The 17487-nt window shown below is 38.8% G+C and overlaps 1 protein-coding gene and 1 non-coding gene across 2 annotated transcripts in view; both read right to left on the bottom strand.

Moving 5' to 3' along the window:
• Nucleotides 1-317: 317 nt before the first annotated feature.
• The window catches only part of ZC3H13 (zinc finger CCCH-type containing 13), a 46103-nt gene continuing 28933 nt past the window's right edge, over nucleotides 318-17487 (bottom strand). Inside the window, exons 11-18 of the mRNA XM_050893756.1 lie at nucleotides 15810-16353; nucleotides 14609-14712; nucleotides 13168-14181; nucleotides 11579-12088; nucleotides 7315-7461; nucleotides 6179-6379; nucleotides 2678-2841; nucleotides 318-2067 (exon numbers count right to left, since the gene is read on the bottom strand). Of these exons, the coding sequence (XP_050749713.1) occupies nucleotides 1897-2067; nucleotides 2678-2841; nucleotides 6179-6379; nucleotides 7315-7461; nucleotides 11579-12088; nucleotides 13168-14181; nucleotides 14609-14712; nucleotides 15810-16353 (2855 nt within the window). The 3' untranslated portion in view covers nucleotides 318-1896. The remainder of the gene's footprint in view (nucleotides 2068-2677; nucleotides 2842-6178; nucleotides 6380-7314; nucleotides 7462-11578; nucleotides 12089-13167; nucleotides 14182-14608; nucleotides 14713-15809; nucleotides 16354-17487) is intronic.
• Nucleotides 8758-8921, bottom strand: LOC127029816 (U1 spliceosomal RNA). Its single transcript, XR_007768247.1, has one exon. It is a non-coding gene; the product is annotated as a U1 spliceosomal RNA (small nuclear RNA).

The following is a 17487-nucleotide window of genomic DNA, read 5'->3' as shown; positions in this document are numbered from 1 at the left end:
TCTAGCTATCAAACATTTTTATGTCTTTTAGAGATGGAGATTAAGATAGGCTTTAACATAATTGGAAGCAATGATCTAATACTTTCAGCTTAAAGGCAGCATTATTGTAGCTATAAAATAGGTGAGAACGCATTTAAATGCTGAATAGAACAGGTTTCTTAACTCTTGCTCAGGTTAAAGCACTAGTGTGTTTAAAAGACACACTATTTTTTTTATAAGCGTACATAAAATCACCAATTACATTAAAAATAATAGTCACCAAGTCCCTTAAAAATGTTCAACAAGTGAAAAACTTCAGAAGATAAAGTTTTGCCTGGATCACATAGTTTAATAAGAATCAAACAAATGGTAGAAATTTGTCACATCATTTGTATTTGATACAAGTACATATACACTAGTGTGTGGGCACTTACAAAAATATAAATAAAACCCCCTCACATTTTCTTTAACAATTCTTTAAACGTAGTATAAGAACATTTTACTGAATGCTTATGTACTAGGCATTATAGGAAAGCATTACAGTAAGCTTTGTATTTGAACTGAATTGCTGTTCATATTTAGGCCTTTGCTTGAAGCCAATACAACTGCCAGTAATCACAAGAGATGTGAGACAGGCCTGCCTGTTAAACTGCACAGTCAACATCTCACCTCAGTGTGCTGGTTCCAAGCAGAGAAAAAGGGTAAGAAACTAATATAAACCAACTGTCAAAAAATTTAGTGGTTCATAACTCATTTTCAACCTGAATGAGAACAACGAAAACAAGCTGCTTTGCAGCAAGCCAGTATCAAGGTTAAACGAAGGATTTCTTTCCCACTCTCTATCAGCAGAATTCAAAGCAACAGTTCAGGTTTAAACCCAGGAAAACTAGAGAGGTGTACACAGAGACTTAGTCTGAAGTTTTAGAAGTCTCAGTTTCACATGGAGGCCTCCACAGACTACCCAAACATATCTGACCAGTATAATCCAAAGATCCCACACAAGATACTAACTTCTCAAACTGAAAACAATTCTTACAAAATTGAGTCCAGGCTTGACAAGTCTCTAATCAGGCCCCTGAAATCCGTAACACCCAGCAAAACATTGTTGCTCACTGCCTTTACTGCCAACATCCAAAAACTCCTGAAACTCATCAAGTGTGAAATACCCTCAGGTTGCTGCATGGGATTGATCTGCCCCGATACTTAGCAGAATGTAAAATATATGCACTAGTCCTCCTTTGTAAGCAGCAGACATTTCCAAAATGCTGTTAGTCTCATAAATACAGGCATCTAAAACTGGTCATAAATCAGGAAACTGGAAGATTTTTACTTCTTTTCATCAACAAGAAGGGGAGCCTTAAGTGACTAGACTAGATTTTGGTGTCCAGAAATTATCAGAGGAAACCTACGCTAAAGATAGAAAAGAGCTAGAGTTTTGTCCAAATCCAGATCCACACCAGAGGCTGCTGTGAGAAGAAAGGGATCTGGAAAGTGGAGGTAGCCAGACTCCCAGGAAGCAAGGTACTTAAGAAATTCCAGATGTGTATTGAGGTGGTGGTGGAACAACTCATTCATAATGAGGAAAAAGATACGCAGACAGTTTTCTTCAGTTTAATATCAGGCAGTGTTATAAACTGCTAAAATCAGACATCTTCACATTATTACGCTTGATGCACCATAAAACAGGTTTATGTTACAGTGTAAGATCCAATATTATAAAACCTGCAGAGAACTTCACACAGAAGTCTTTATTTTTTACACCTTTTATTCACATCCAAACCCAATAATTCTTATCTGTGTACAAACGGAGTATTTTCTTCCATCTTCTACAGCTGTTTTCCAATCAACCAGTTCTAAACATCAATACCAACATTGGTAGTGGGAAATCAACTAGAAAGTGCCACGGCGGTCATTCGCTCAAGACACACACACTTCTTGCTGGATAGCCGGTTGTGGAATTTTACTATCCTCTGTCTTTTCCTGCCCAGGAACTTGGCACACAGTCTTTCGTTTGAATAACCGTAGACTCAACCGTAACAAGTCGCTGTCCATTGCTGCAGAATTTGTATAAGTTTGTTTTGTTGCACCCTGTTGAAATGAAAAACGAAAAATAAAAAAAGAAAGAACTGGAAACAGTGGCTTTTAACATGCAAGCTGAGAAATTAACCTCAAGTACTCTCAATAATTAGAGGTTTAATCATACATATTCACTAGAAAAGACTTTGAGAATTAATGACTTTTCTATTAGCATGCAAGATCATAAAACCTACTGTAGTGCAAAAACTGGCTAAAGTATTTTTTCTTTCAATTTTAACTTGGAAGAAGAGAATCTTATAATTCTTATAAAAGTACATGGAATCTCAAGCAGGAGAATTATTCAACAATTGCCTTTGAAACTGTATTTTAACCAATTATTTTTATTATGTATTCTCTAAATATAGAAAATGTATCTCCAGAATTTAAACCCCAAAATGAGAAACAGCACCCACCTCTAGTCTCAATCTTAAACTAATCTCTCATCCTAAGTAAAAAATAAATACTCTACAACCTCTTTAAATAAAAGTCCGTTCTCCATTATTTAAAGGACTAGGTTTACTTCAGAACAACAAACACAAAAATTATCTCCCTAGAGAAATGCTTTGCATAGTGAAATCTGTGTTTCCATATTTTGACCAAGGACTGTAAATGAACCACTTGCCTTTTCATTCTTCATTAGCTGCTTACGAATTGCAGAATCCCTTCGAAAGCACAGCGCTTTACAGCAAGGACCCAGATTACTGAGAAGACCTGCTCTCTCTTCTTTTCTTAGAAGTGCAGCCATGTTCAAGGCCCCCAGTTCATGTTCAAAAAGGTTTTCTGCATCTAGAAAGAATTGGTATTTGCAGAGATCAACATATACGTGGTATTTTTGAATAGCAATATACAGTAATATGAAATTCCTTAAAGTTTTACTACTTGTGTTTCTGCCTTCTAAACAATATCAAGGTTTCGGAAAAAAGGATATTGCAGTTTATAAAAAAAACAAATAAATCCTTGACCATTTAAAGGGAAGGACGGGTACCCTTGTATGTAGCTTCAGCACTGAAAAGCAATATTGAGACAGCAATCACTGAGAGGCCTAAAAATCAAGTGACAGCTCTGGGACAGAAAAGGGGGTATCATTTATGGTCAGACGTGTGACGAAAGGTGTTTACTACTAGCATTAATCAGAAAGTGGTCTAAGTTTCAGTTCTCAGCAAGACATCAGATAACTGTACCAGTGTCAACACAGGGTTTGTATGGCTATGCAGAAGTGAAATACGACTATGTAGAATAATTCTTGTATCCACGGTAGGTGAACCTAGAGAACAAGTCAACGGATGCCAATGAACTATCCTCTCCTACCAGTTCACCTAAAGCATTTGTTAACAGCCCTCCGTGGCAGGACTAGTCCTTTAATACATTTATCAGAAGAAACAGTGCGCAGCTAGAACACTTTAACCACTTCAACAAAAGACAGATCCTAAGGTAAGTCTTGTTCTGCAACAAGTCTGTTTCTCTGAAATGCAAAGACAAAGACAAAAAAAGTGCACATGGCTGGACCACAGCTCATTGATTTATAACCCTTTTACAATAAATAGGAAGATGGGGGGGGGGGGGGGGGGGGAGGTAAGGGACGTAGCTAAGTCCAATCCAGCCACCTCTATATAGTAAAACATCGGGTGTTTGGCAGAGAATCTAACACCTCACTAGAGACACCAGCAAACTTGGGGAAAATATAGCAGCTAAAAGCAAAGACTGCTACAGCAGTTTGGCAGTATGCACACAGAAGAGAACAAAGATGCATTTTTAAACCACTCAGAGAATTTGGATGAAGCCGAGTAAGACTAGTTTTTAAACAAGGTGAAAAGAAACAAAAAAGTTACATGAAATCAAGGGCAGGTTAAAGAGAATTGCACTTAAATCATCAAGACAACCTCAACTGACAATCAACAACACAAATAAGTGACAAGACACAAAAAGGCCACTTCAGAGGTAACACTGACAGCTTGCAGAGTCTGCTTAGGCGCCAGATGCCAAGCATATCTGGCAAGTAAGCATGTCCATATCCTTAGAGGAAACAATTGCATATAAGAGATAGAGGGCAAGTCAGCTACAAATCTCAATTCCATCACATACTACAGATTTTTGTTTCCAAAGAAAAACAATTAAAAAAAAAAAATCCCTGAAACAAGTTATCATTTCCTTTTTTTCTGCATTTCAGTGTATTACCAGAAACTTTTCATCCACAATAAGAACAAAGAAGGGAACACCAAACTCAGGAATAAAACAGGGAAACAAATTATACCACCACGAAGAAGTCCAAAGTGAAAACACTGCATTTTCACTGTAACGCACACTGAATATCTAGCTCAAACTCATTCGCTTTTCAGGGCACCGTATTTGCACCTTTGTTTAGAACATACATGCCGTGGCTCTGTAATCAATATACAAGGAACCTTCACCTAGCAGATTAGAGGAAATGCATACACTTGAAAGCCTACTGGCAGTTCCACATGTAGCAACTTTGATGTGTGAGAGACTGCACACACCAAAGGGAAATCAGCGGAGGCACTTTAATCCCGCTTCCTCTCCAGAGCAAAGTTCTGCTGAATCTGAGTACACTTAAGACAGCCCAGAGGCAGTGCTGGAAAGCCTCCTATTATCAGTATGGACTTTCTGTTTATTTCTAGAGAAGCATGCAAGGACTGCTGAGGTTATTTCGGGTATCATTTTAAACAGCCAGGTGGAGTGATTCTGCACTGCAGTTCCTGTTGCAAGGAATCCCTGGTAAGAAGTGTTGAAATATACAGCAAAATTAAAGCTTACAGGGAGAGAGACATAGTTCATACCTTTATTATATCAGACAGTTTGCAAACTCAGGAAGACTCAATATTGTATCAATTACATTGGTTATGTGATTTCTTAAGCATAAGAGCTGAGGTGTTTTTTTTTAAACTACAAGAAAGCTAATACTGCATAGAAAGAGCTGCAAATATTGCAGTGGGACATTTACAATACTTACTAACACCAAGTACACACCTCAAATTATACTGTGATGCATTAAAAATGTTTGCATTTAATTTGACTTTTAAAAAAAGTAGAAGCAGTAGCAACAGACCACGATTAACAGTTATACAATTTAAATGGCTCAAGCAAGCAGTGACATTCATGGAGATTAAAAGGGCTGGGAGATGCAGTTTGTTTATTTTTTTTCTCTCCACTTATCTGAGACTGTGAGATTAACAAGACAACTGCATAAAGAATAACGTTGCAAAGAATTAAAAAGTATTGTTTCAAATTAAGAACTAGAATTTACGGAGGAAAAAAAAAAAATCAGAAAAATCAGAAAAATCTGCTATTCCCTAAAAACAGGGGCTCTGCAGATACTATTATTTATAAGCCATAATTTTCTCATGTTTAGATCCTGGAATATATTGCATAGAGACCTTAGAAAGCAAATGTTTCATAGTCCTAAAAAACCAGTTCTACCATGCAAGTTGTTGCAAGCAGCTCAACTGGTTCCTGGGATGCCAAAGAGAAAAATCAGTATTCTCTCTCATGCAAAAGCCCTGCTTACACTACAGAACTGTAGTAAACAGCACTGGTACACTTCATGACCATCCCATCTATCATGCATGTCTTACACCACACACTTTGTCCAAACGCCAGACCTGCATATTACTTAATTTCCCACTTCTAGCAGAGATATAATATACAAATTTCACTTAGCTCCTTCATTCTGACCCAAAAATGCCCATCTATGCATTCTGAAGAGGATCCTCAGAAGGAAAATGAGAGGACATGCAGAGGACCTTCAGAGAAAATAAGAAATCTTATTTCTTTCTCGCAATGTTACTGCTAACTCACTGCAGAAGATACTTAGCTCTCCAAAAAACAGCTGACACGCTTTAGGCTAGGAAAGCATGAATGGTCTCACAAAAAGAATACTCCACTAGGATGAAAAATTGTGTTTAGGCTATTATTCAAGACCTCACCACTGCTGGAATTAAAACGCTAATTTGATTGACATGCAGATGTATTACATTCCTGCAATTTTCACACAATACTCATTATACGCTTTCTGTGGTCTTGAAACCTAAAATAATGAACTAATGCACATTTCATAAGGACTTTCACTAAGTACAAAAGACAGTTTAATCCCTGCAGAAACAATTACCTTTAGGTTTTTCTAACACTCTCTGGCAAGTCTCTTTAATTTTGGTGAAGAGTTCTGGTCCTGCCAATCGCTTGGAAATGCCAACTCTCAACATCACAGCACCTGGTGTGAATTTTAAGAGCGCAGCCCCAGGCTCACGTGGTTCTTTCGGCTGCTTTGGCATAAGACTGGACCAATCTACATCTATAACATCCACAGGATCTGCAAAAACATTGACAGAGAATGAGTTATCACATCATCACCCCTTACAACAGCTGATTAATTTCACATGCTGCGTACATCCCCATCTCCTAAAAGCAATATATATTAGATGAACATTGTTCTGCAGTTCTCAAAGCCAGATCCAGCACACTCAAAGCACACTTCAGGTAAGAACGTCAAAACTCACTTAGACTGGTGGAAAAAAGGAGCATACAAATATAAAGCTTCTTGGATTAAAAAAACCACACCCCTAATATTCTGCTTCATTTTTACTGTAACCCCTTTGTGGAAGGCTGCTTGAACCCTGCTTAGCCAGCAGACTTGGACTCATCACTTAAGCATTCACAAAAGTCACAGTACAACTAAATGTGCTATGACAGATCCAAATTAAATGCTTAAAAAGCTAGTATTTCAACTCTGGATGCTGGATGTTTTTTTCAAAGGAGAGATACACTATTTATTAAATAACCATACAACTGTTTTTGTCTAGTATGTTTATCATAGAAAATATGAACACTGATCATATAGCCCAGATGACTCAGCTGAACTTAGGACAAGTAGAAGATTCCATGCTTCCAAGTGCATTTGGGAAGCATTCAAGCACAGATAAAATCTGTTCATAAAAATATCTGTTCCAAATAATGACCAAAAACAAATGGGATAAATGAAAACAAGTTTATAAAAACAAAAAGCTTACCCTTCTAGCTATATAAAACAAGATAAATATTACTTCACAATATAGCTCCTGGTACTCTTTACTTACCTTTATACTTCTCAGGCTTACCTGACTATTACAGAACAAATGAGAAATACTGAAGAGCATACAAACTGCATTCCTAATTCAGCAATACTGTCAACATCATAACAGCATTATATGCAAACTGATCTAATCTTTATATTCAAATAATCATAAAGGGGTTTTGCTATACTTTTACCAGGCATCTTCTCATCCTCCTGTTGATCCTCCCGCTTTTCAGCATCACCTGCCAGAATTTCATCCAGTTCATCATCACTGATTGGCTCATATTCTCCAGCACCAGACCCCAGTGACTGTACATCATCAATCTTTGCTTCATCTTCTCCTCCTACAGAGACAGATACATACTGTAGCTTTAAAGCAATCATTCTTGTTTTCTAAACATGCTTTAAGCAGCCTGAAAACAAAGAGGTTCAGCAAACTAAACAGTTTTTAGGGACAAGTATATTCAACATCAAAACACGTATCAACTCATGGAAACAGAGAAGTTATTTCTCCCATACACAATGCAGCAGTCTGAATTTTACCTATCTCGGTCTTTTTTTTTGGTGCAGTATTAGTCAAGCTGCACATAGAAGGCCATATTCAGAAGAAACATAGGTTGATTACCTGATATCTGATATGTACTTAATAATACATATCTAAGTTAGCACCACAAAGTCTTTCAAATGCTTTTGCACGTGAATCCAAACTCAGGATTCAGTCCAAAGGCTCTACAAGAGAAAGAACAAAACCTCAAAATACAAGAAGGTGCAAGATATCCTGAATGAAGCAATTATTCACAGAGTTTTAGACTCCTTGTGGAAGTCACAAGAAGTGCTTTTAGAAAGCCATGCCAAACTTCTTCAGTTGTTGTTACACTCCTATCCATCCACATACTATATGCATATACAAATACCTGTGCTGTATGTGTAAACATGTTCCTTAAAACCTGTAAACACAAGACACTCAAACGTTGCATTTTGCAGTTCATGAAAGTAACATCTGAAGGTATTCTCTCAACTCCAAAACTGAAAGATCTGATTCAAGCATTTGGAAACCCTGTTGCTTGTCCTGGTTTCGGCTGGGACAGAGTTAACTTTCTTTTTAGTAGCTGGTACAGTGCTGGGTTTTGGATTTAGTGTGAGAATAATGTTGATAACATGCTGATGTTTCAGTTGTTGCTAAGTAGCGCTCATCTTAAGCCAAGGACTTTTCAGTTTCCCATGCTCTGCCAGCAAGCAGGTGTGCAAGAAGCTGGGAGGGAGCATAGCCGGGGCAGCTGACCTGAACTAGCCAAAGGGATATTCCATACCATGGAACGTCATGATCAGTATATAAACAGGGGGAGTTGGCCAGGAGGTGCGGATCGCAGCTCTGGCATCGCTCAGCAGGTGGTGAGCAATTGCATTGTGCATCACTGGGGTTTTTTCCTTCCCCCCCCCCTTCCTTTTTTTGTTATATTCCTTTTCATTACTATTATATTTCATTATTACTATTGTTAATATTATATTTTACTGTAGTTATTAAACTGTTCCTATCTCAACCCATGAGTTCTGCCTTCTTTCCCGATTCTCCTCCCCATCCCACCGGGAGCAGGGAGGGGGGGACGGGGAGCGAGGGAGCGGCTGTGTGGTGCAAACAGGGGAGAGCGTGAACGCAGTCCCCCACTACCACAAATTATGCAGTCGAGTTTCCCGCATTTGGGGAAATCGCAGGGGTCAGCACACCCAGAGTGCAGGGGATGAGCCTCACCCTGGGAAAACCACCTGCCTGATCATGGTGTCTCCCCTGTCAGGTAAGTATGCCACACTAAATCCAAAACGCAGCACTGTACCAGCTACTGAGAAGAGAGTTAACTCTGTCCCAGCCAAAACCAGGACACTGCTCAAAACTCAGGCCTTCTTAGCATTCTCCACCACGGTACTGGCAATGAGTTGTGCCATACAAACTAGACAATTTACAGGGGTCCTCCCCTGTGGATGACTATTCTAATACCTTCCAGCTCCCTTAGCCAAAAGGGAAACTGCCTCCATTTTAAGTTGCCCCCAATTTTTATTTTGCTTGCCTTTGTAATAGCTACAGAGGGGGGAGGAAAGAAGGGGGGGGGGGGGGGGGGGGGGGGGGGGGGGAGGGATATCACCTCAACTAACCTAAAAATCAGCATGGAAAAAGCAAGTAAAAGACATGCTAGCAGAGCGTAAATTAACTACTCAGACCACCTGGCAGTGCTTTGGAGGAAGCCTATAGCATCCTGGGCATTATTTAAGCCCTCTCCTAGAGCAAACACATTAAGGTTCAAGACATTACAATAATTTAGTAATTATATCCTCACACATTTTGTTAGACAACATACTACAGTAATTTGTCCAAGTAAATACCAGATACCTCCTTAACGTCATCAGATTTGGAAATTGTATTTACTTTTCTAAAAAGTTTTTCCTTTTTAAAAGGAAAATAAGGCGATCTGTACTAGATTTCATTGTGTGTCTTACGATTTTAAATATTCACTGCCTGTATGATTCATCTTCTGCCTCCACACTGATCTACAAGATACACTAGCTCACCATAACTATATGCTTGGACAGCACAGATGAACCATTAAAAAAATTACTGTATGAAGCAATTAAAAATAATAATCCATAGTTCTCAATACATGATTAAAAAAGATTACTTTCTCAATTTTGAATTTCAAATCAAAGTTTGATAATTTCTAGATTATAATCCTATCACTACCTTTACTGCTTTTTTTCAGAAATGTACTTTTATATTAATTCTGCATTAAAAACACGACACACTAGTCAGCTAAAAGGAGCAACGTAAACAGGAGTAATAAAGTAATGAAAGACAATAAAGTACACTAAATCTTAGAAAATTACAAACATGCTATATATAATATGCTTTAATAAAATGGAATGCCATCTAATATTTTACAAAAGACATTTATTTTTCTAAAAAAATAATCCTAAATATACCATAACTTCCTACAGATGATAATTTTCAGAGAATTTAGAACACACCCTTTGAAAAATACACCAAAGAATACACATTAAAACACTTACAAGAAGACTGCTGAAAGGCTAGAGCTAAGAACACATTTAGCATCCACAGCCTGTTTAGTTACAGATGCCCTCTTGGAAACAGATAATGTACCTAGGAATAGCCTTTCACCAACTCTTTTCTGAAGTTACCACATTGCACTCTCAGATTTATTGCACCATTCCTTCCTCTAGCTTAAAAATCGCTGAATGCTGTCCATTACAGCAAGACAGAGCACACTTTCCCATGCTCACTCCAAATACCATCTTTGACAACTGCTTCCACTCCACAGATAATCTCCTTAAATGGAATCTTCTCAATTGTACCAGTCAACCTTAGTGTCCACTTTGCGAGTAATCAGGTAGGAGATTTAATAAGTAATAAATATTCCTCATCATCCTCTCCAGACAACATTTGATTTAACTGCCCAAATTAACAACAAACACTACAGATAATTCTTATTAATAATGCAAATATGATGAGACAATGTCCTGTTATCTTGTGTAAAACTACAAAAGTTTTTGTTTCTCTTTCTGCTTCTGAAGACTATGGACTTCAGGCCTTACCACCCCAAACATCCAAAAATTCCAAATCCTACAAATGCCTTTTTTCCTCTCAACAGGTTTTAGAGAAGAAAACTCCTGCAATCACCATAAAACCCCAACTTACTGAACATAACTGTAATGTACACCAGTTACTCTGGATTTAAACTCTTGCTTCTTTTATGTTGGTGGTATAGGTTAAAAGTACTTCCCCAATGCCATATCCATGCAAAGCTCAAGCTGTCTAATGCACGTGACAAACTCTTAAGAGTTTGCCAGTGTTTGCCCCTTACTTTATTTATTAATCCTAAACACGTTTTCCCCAGTACCATCAGGGCCAGCAAACTGAAGCTGCATTTAGTAAGATTACCTCAGGAAAGCCATTTTTGGACTGTTGTGCCAAGCCATACATATGTTTCACCTACTAATCAGACAATCATTTCTATGATAATTGGGCTCTGCAGAAAAACACCCCAAAGAACAGTTCCAACTCAACGCTCATTTTTTTTCACTCATTACCTGTCACTTCCAAACTGAGAAATAGATCTTATAATGATATAACAAGGCAATTAAATGTTGGTGTTATTCTTTAGCAAACTGCCTATTCCGAAACGTTACACCTTGGCGAAATTATACCTCAGATCATTTATGTTTCTTTGCCTCAAGACTTCTTTAGAAATTAACAAAGAACACTAACACAATTAACACTAAGGAAGATGCTCATCAGATTTCTCTCTTGTTGTGTCTGCTTCCACAGTAGAGAAGCTGGAGCTAATAAGCCTTTCAGTAGAAAATTATTCTAGTATAGCTCAGTTCAGCACTATGCTAAAAGGGAAAGCATAAAATATTTGTCAGTCCAGGTTCTTTCCCAGAATATCTCACCTTCTAAACTCTCTACCTTTTCGGCCTCATTTCCATCTTCAAAACGTTGTAAAGGTCCTAAATCTTTGTCTGTTCTTTCCTTCTCTGAAGCCGCTGAATCCCGACAAACACCATCAAATTCCTTTTCGTGATCTCTGTCCAGTTTCGTTTCACTGTGCTTTGTTGATTCTTTTTGAGAGGAGATGTCGAGAGTTCTCTCTCTCTCTCTTTCAGCAGTGTCAGGTAGTTGTCTCTCTCTCTCTCTGTCCAGCTCCCGTCTTTTCTCCCTCTCCCTCTCTCTTTCTCTGAGTCTCTCTCGTTCCCTGCTCCTCGGCCAGTCTTTGTCAACATCTCGGTCCCAGTCTCTCTGTCTTCCCTCTCTCCTCTCTCTCTCTCGTTCTCGATCATGTTCATGTCGATCTCGCTCCTGAAGCCTTTCCCTGCTATCAAAGGACCCAGATCTGGAATGGACCTGACGATCTGATTCAGGAGAGCTTCTTCTTGAACTGTGGCTTCTTGAATCTTGACGATCTGAATAAAATATTTTAAATATATGTGTGACTACAGCATGTAAATGTAATACCATTTTACTAGACCAAAGCATTTGAAAGATTCAGGTATGAAAATATGCTTCTCAAAACCATCACCTTCAAATTAATAATGCCTTCAGATTGCCTATAGATTTAACCTTACTTAAAAACGTAAGGTATTTCTCCCACTCCCAAAAAAGATTTTTAGTGTCTACTTTCTACTATGATGGAAGCCAAACTGAAGGTACATCATTTTCACTCAGAAATTTAGGCCGGGGGCAGGGGGAGGAATCATTTCAAAATTCAAAGTTTTCAAAACATGTCTTCTAAAAGCTAGGAATGCCTTGACTAGCAAATGGTAAATTCAGAAAAATAATTTCAGGCATGTAACCATGAGGAGAACAGAGAGCCGAAGTGCTTTAGGAGGAAAATATTTTCCTACTGATGCTGTTTAAATTTTAAAACATTTTACCCTTTTTTTTTTTTACAGGAACTACACAAATAAAACAAGTCAATTGTGATTATTTTGATTTGTAACAAAGATGATTTCCATATGCATTAAAAGTATGCCTAACAGGAACCATGACAGATTTACCTCAGTGAAAACAGCTCCTGAGATGATAATGGATCTCCCTCCCAGAGAGAAGAGACATTTTTATTTTGCATAATTTCAGAACTTCCATATCAAAATGAATGTTAATAATGAATTTAAGAACATTATTTAGATGATAAAACTACCTCAATGTTCTGTTAGCACAAGCATTTTCTCTTTCTATGAGTTTTTTTTGTCCTACAAATTACTTTATTCCTCAGACAGCATGAACTGAATCTGACTGAATGTTTTGGTGTAAACAAAGGGGTAATCCTGCCCACTGAGGATCAACTTTTCAAATATGTTAACACTTGCAGGAATCTTAATTCACTCTAGCTTTAGAATGAATGGGAGAGAGCACCTCCCTCTCCCTTCACACTAATTACAAATGAAAAGAGTATACAGCCATGCAAGAATGATTTGGGATTTGTACCTTTGCACTTTTATACGGAATGACAGGTCAGTCTCACTAAAATGTATCTTATTACCTGAAGATGTGCTGCGACTGGGTTCCCCTCGTTTCAACTGATCAATTCTGGACTTCCGTTCCCCAGTGATTTCTAAGCTTTTCTTCTCTCTGTCCCTATCCCTGTCTCTAGAGCTACTGTGCAGGATCCTCTTGCGTCCAGTCTGGTCATCTCCACTGCGATGAGCTGACTCATTGGAAGGGGATCTAAGCCTGCTTGAGGCATGGCTCCGATTGCTACCAAGGCTGCTGCTGCGCTTCTGATCCACAGGTTTACGGTGTGGTCCATCCTCTATAGTAACGTGAGGGGCTTCCACCTTTTCTCCCCTTGTCCTGTGACTTTTTCTATGTGAATCCTCAGTGCTTCTTTCTGGAACAACAATGTCACCACGTTCAGGAACATCTTCATCTGACCAGTCACTAAATGTTGTATCTTCTCTTTTTTGGGGAACTTCTGCCACAGCTTTCTCAGGTCGTGCTTCAACCAATTCTTCTTTTGTTACAGGGGGGGTTCTTGGGCCTTTCTTCTTTCTATGATGTGGAACAATTTCTTCATCAGAAACTTCAGAATCACCCTTGGATCTCTTCCGCTTTTTCTCTACATTTTTCTTTTTTTGACCTTTTTTGGGTGAAAAGACTTGGCTTTCCTCAGTCGTTGATTCATTAGTGTACCTTTCCACCCCACTGTCATCATCTTTCTTCTTCTTTGTGGCCTTTTTCTGTACCTTAGACTTCTTCTTGCTGTCATCATGCATTCTATCAGAAGCATCTCTTTCTTCAGAGGGACGGTGTCCAAGATTTTCCTGAACCCTGGACCGGGAGCCTTCTGAAGCATCTGGTTGCTCTCTTTGCTTATCTGCTGAAGAAACCCTCTCTTTAAACTCTGGTTCTTCGTAACGCCGGGAACTTTCCTTTCTGTCCGATTTTCGCTCTTCTTCTTTCCAGCGATTCTGCCGCTCTTCTGTAACATGAGAGGGGCTCAGTGACCGGGATTCCTGTGGCCGCACAACCTGGCTCAGAAGTCTGTGCTTTTCGTCTACAAAATGGGAAAAAGGATGTACTTGTATTGTTTAGGAAGGAGAACATGTGAGCATTTGGTATCTTGTGCATGCCAAAAAGTGTCAATTAAAACATATAATCCATTATTTCAGTTACATTTCTTAAGTTTTTCTACTGCTGCAGCAGCAACAGACTATTTCCATTTTGGTAAACATGCATCTTAAACAACAGATGTGGAAGTCACTATCACCTGGCAGATGTAACACATAGTGACACATAGTGACAAAATGAAGACAAAAGACAAACATACAGATTAAGAAAAATGGTGTTGCTCATAAAAATAAGGGGAGGAGGACACTTACAAAAGCTTTCCCCATGTTTTTTCTATTTAAGATGGCTAGTTTATTTTCCATAGGCAGAGGGTAAGCTGGATTCAGCTGCAGAGATAGCCCACTCCTACTTACTTTTATCATCTCCACTGTTGTAAGCATCACTATCAGGAGAGTGCTCACGGCGACGTTTGGGTGACTGACGAGGACTTGGACTGCTTTCATTTCTGTGACGCTTCCTGCAGAAGAAACACATACAGTCAAATTTCTTCAGGATTCTTTAAAGAAAACAGTCATTACTTGCATTTATCGTCAATAAAATCCCTGAAGTCTAAGCACCTCATACAGAAGACAACACATCTAAGGATGCCAGGAAGTTTTGTAGTTTTTTAAGTTGTTATTCCAAAACTGCAAGTATGATCAGTTTTCTGACCATACTGTAAGACACCTTAAACTAAAACTCAAACGCTTCAGACAACTATCTTTTTAGCAAAAAGTTATGAAAGACTATTAAGATCAATTTTTCCCTGTGGCAATGATCCTTGCAGTGAGTTGACCCCAGCTGGCAGCTAAGCCCCAACCCAGATGCTTGCTTACTTGTCCCCCCAGTGGGATGGTGGAGAGCCTGTACTAGATGATCTATAGGAATCCGCAATTCCCTCACAAAAAAGCTACTAATTATTTCCAAGCAAAGCAGCCATTCAGGGCAACACTGTTTTGCTTATGATTGATGGAACAATGAGAATTTTATTGTACTAAATGAAAAAAAAGAAAAAAGCAAATCAGTGCTACGCACTTAAAGGAAGCACCACACATTTACTCAGGATATTGTTCACGCCTTCACTGGTAGCCTTCTGGTATTGAAAATTTAGTCGTGCAAAGGCTAATGCATGTTCCACAGAAATTTAATGAATGAAGTCATGAACTCTGACCTAGTTAGCTGCTATCTGAATTTCCAGGCTTCAAAAGGTACCACAGTCTGCTATTATGTTTCCAAGAATGCCTGCTTTATTAAAGGCAAGGCCACGCAAGTATACTTAGAAGGTAAAATGACATCGTCTGAATCAATTGTTAGCTCCTGAGTAGTTCCACGATTCTGCACTAACAAAGCATTGGATTAACTTCAGCAGCATAGTACTGATTTTGGGGCCACTAGTATGTGTCACACAGATGCAGGGGAGACATGGCTCCAGACTGGGCCTCTGCATAAACAGGATATCTTCTTCCTTATGATACTCCCCTCCTTACTAACTTACTGAAATCAACAGTAAAAGACTGCCTTTTTTTTTTTTTTTTTTTTTTAAATTTGACTGAATTAACATTCAGATCCACTCACTTGGATTTTCTTTCCTCATGGACATCTCTTGAACTTCTTTCTTCTCGGATATCTTCTCTCTTATCCCTGCGGTCTTCCCTTCCTTTTTCTTTGTCATCCCAGTCTCTCTGGCGGTCTCTTTCTTTATCCCTGTCTCGACCTCTCTCCCTTTCTCGTTCCCGCTCTCGATCTCTTTCTCGCTCTCGCTCCCTTTCTCGCTCCTCCCGCTCTCGCTCTCGCTCCTTCTCCCTCTCCCTCTCTCGTTCCCTCTCCCTGTCATGGTCCCTGTCTCGGTCCCGCTCACGGTCCCTGTCTTTGTCCCGCTCTCTCTCCCTCTCCCGTTCCCGAGCACGATCTCGTTCCAACTCTCTTTCCTTCTCCCTTTCTCTTTCCCGGTCTCGTTCTCTCTCCCTCTCTCGGTCCCTCTCCCTTTCTCGCTCTCTCTCCCGGGCTCTTTCATCTCTCCTATCATCAGACCGATCTACTCTTCGCTCTTCTCTTCTTTCATCCCGCTCGAGGTCATCACTTCGTCCTTGATGTCGTACCGGTGAGCTTGCTCTCTGATCTGCGAAGAGAATCAGGTTTGATTACTAAGTGCTAAAGGGACATACGCTGCTTCCACTACACTAATAAAAAACCAAGAGCTTCTGTTTTGACAGTCTAGATATTGGTTTGCATTAAATGAAAAGCAACTCCTTGCAGAAACTTGGAAATTCTCTTTGGGGAGGGAAAAAGACAAAAAACAGTACTAATTTTGAAAGATTTTTTCAATTTTTAGGGAGTGGGCTTTCCTTATTTTAACCAAAAATTACTACAAAAAATTTATTTTCTACCAGATTTTTATGAATGGCTTCAAAAGCTAATTATACACCTCACAGCCTAGCTATTACTATTGCATTACTCAATGATTCAAAATCTGGTATAAGATCTCGAAAAGCTCTGAATGACATACATATGAAATGTTAAGACTTCTGTACGAAAATTTTACTTCCTAAACCCGTTAAGAGTCATGGGCTTTACAAGAACTCACACTATTTATAATATGTAGTAAAAGTTACTGCAAAATAAGAAATACTGGTCTGTCTCATCACAGAAGAAAAGATCCCTGCACAGATATACACAACCAAATCCACGAGAAAGGGAGAGGCAAGGATGAGATACAGGAAGTGGAACTGCTAGAAGTTTTCATATGTATTCGCTGCAGAGTCTTACAGTTTTAGAAGCTGAGTTTTTCATTGTTCAGACAGTGGATTAGAGTCAGGGAGAAAACTAAAAACTTACGTAGAAAATGACTGCTCCAGAAGGACAGTGAAACCTGATTTATCTAATGGTATTTACTCTCCACAAACTTAGCTGCATTTTGTTAATTATATTTTGGATATTTTTTAAATATTTCTATAAATTTTGACCACTTCATAACAATTTCTGTGCTGATGTTAGTAGTATTTGAACCACAACAAATCAATAAAACTATTTTTCCACAATATATATTAAAAGCACTATACAAAAGAGCAAAAAATGGCATGAACAGAGGTTGGTATTTTTCAGTCCATTACTCTGAGGCTGACAATGCACTTCACTGTAAATTGAGACAATGTCCACCAGGGGCGAGCAGGCAGAGTTTGAACAGGACTAATCAATAAAACATGCATTTCCATCAGTTTAATCAATTTTCATCTCTGAGTGAATTAACAATGAC

The sequence above is a fragment of the Gymnogyps californianus genome, chromosome 1, assembly GCF_018139145.2.
Source record: "Gymnogyps californianus isolate 813 chromosome 1, ASM1813914v2, whole genome shotgun sequence".
In the NCBI taxonomy this organism is placed as follows: domain Eukaryota; kingdom Metazoa; phylum Chordata; class Aves; order Accipitriformes; family Cathartidae; genus Gymnogyps; species Gymnogyps californianus.
Note: the sequence above shows the minus strand (reverse complement) of the source record. Positions and strands in the feature narration are given on the sequence as shown.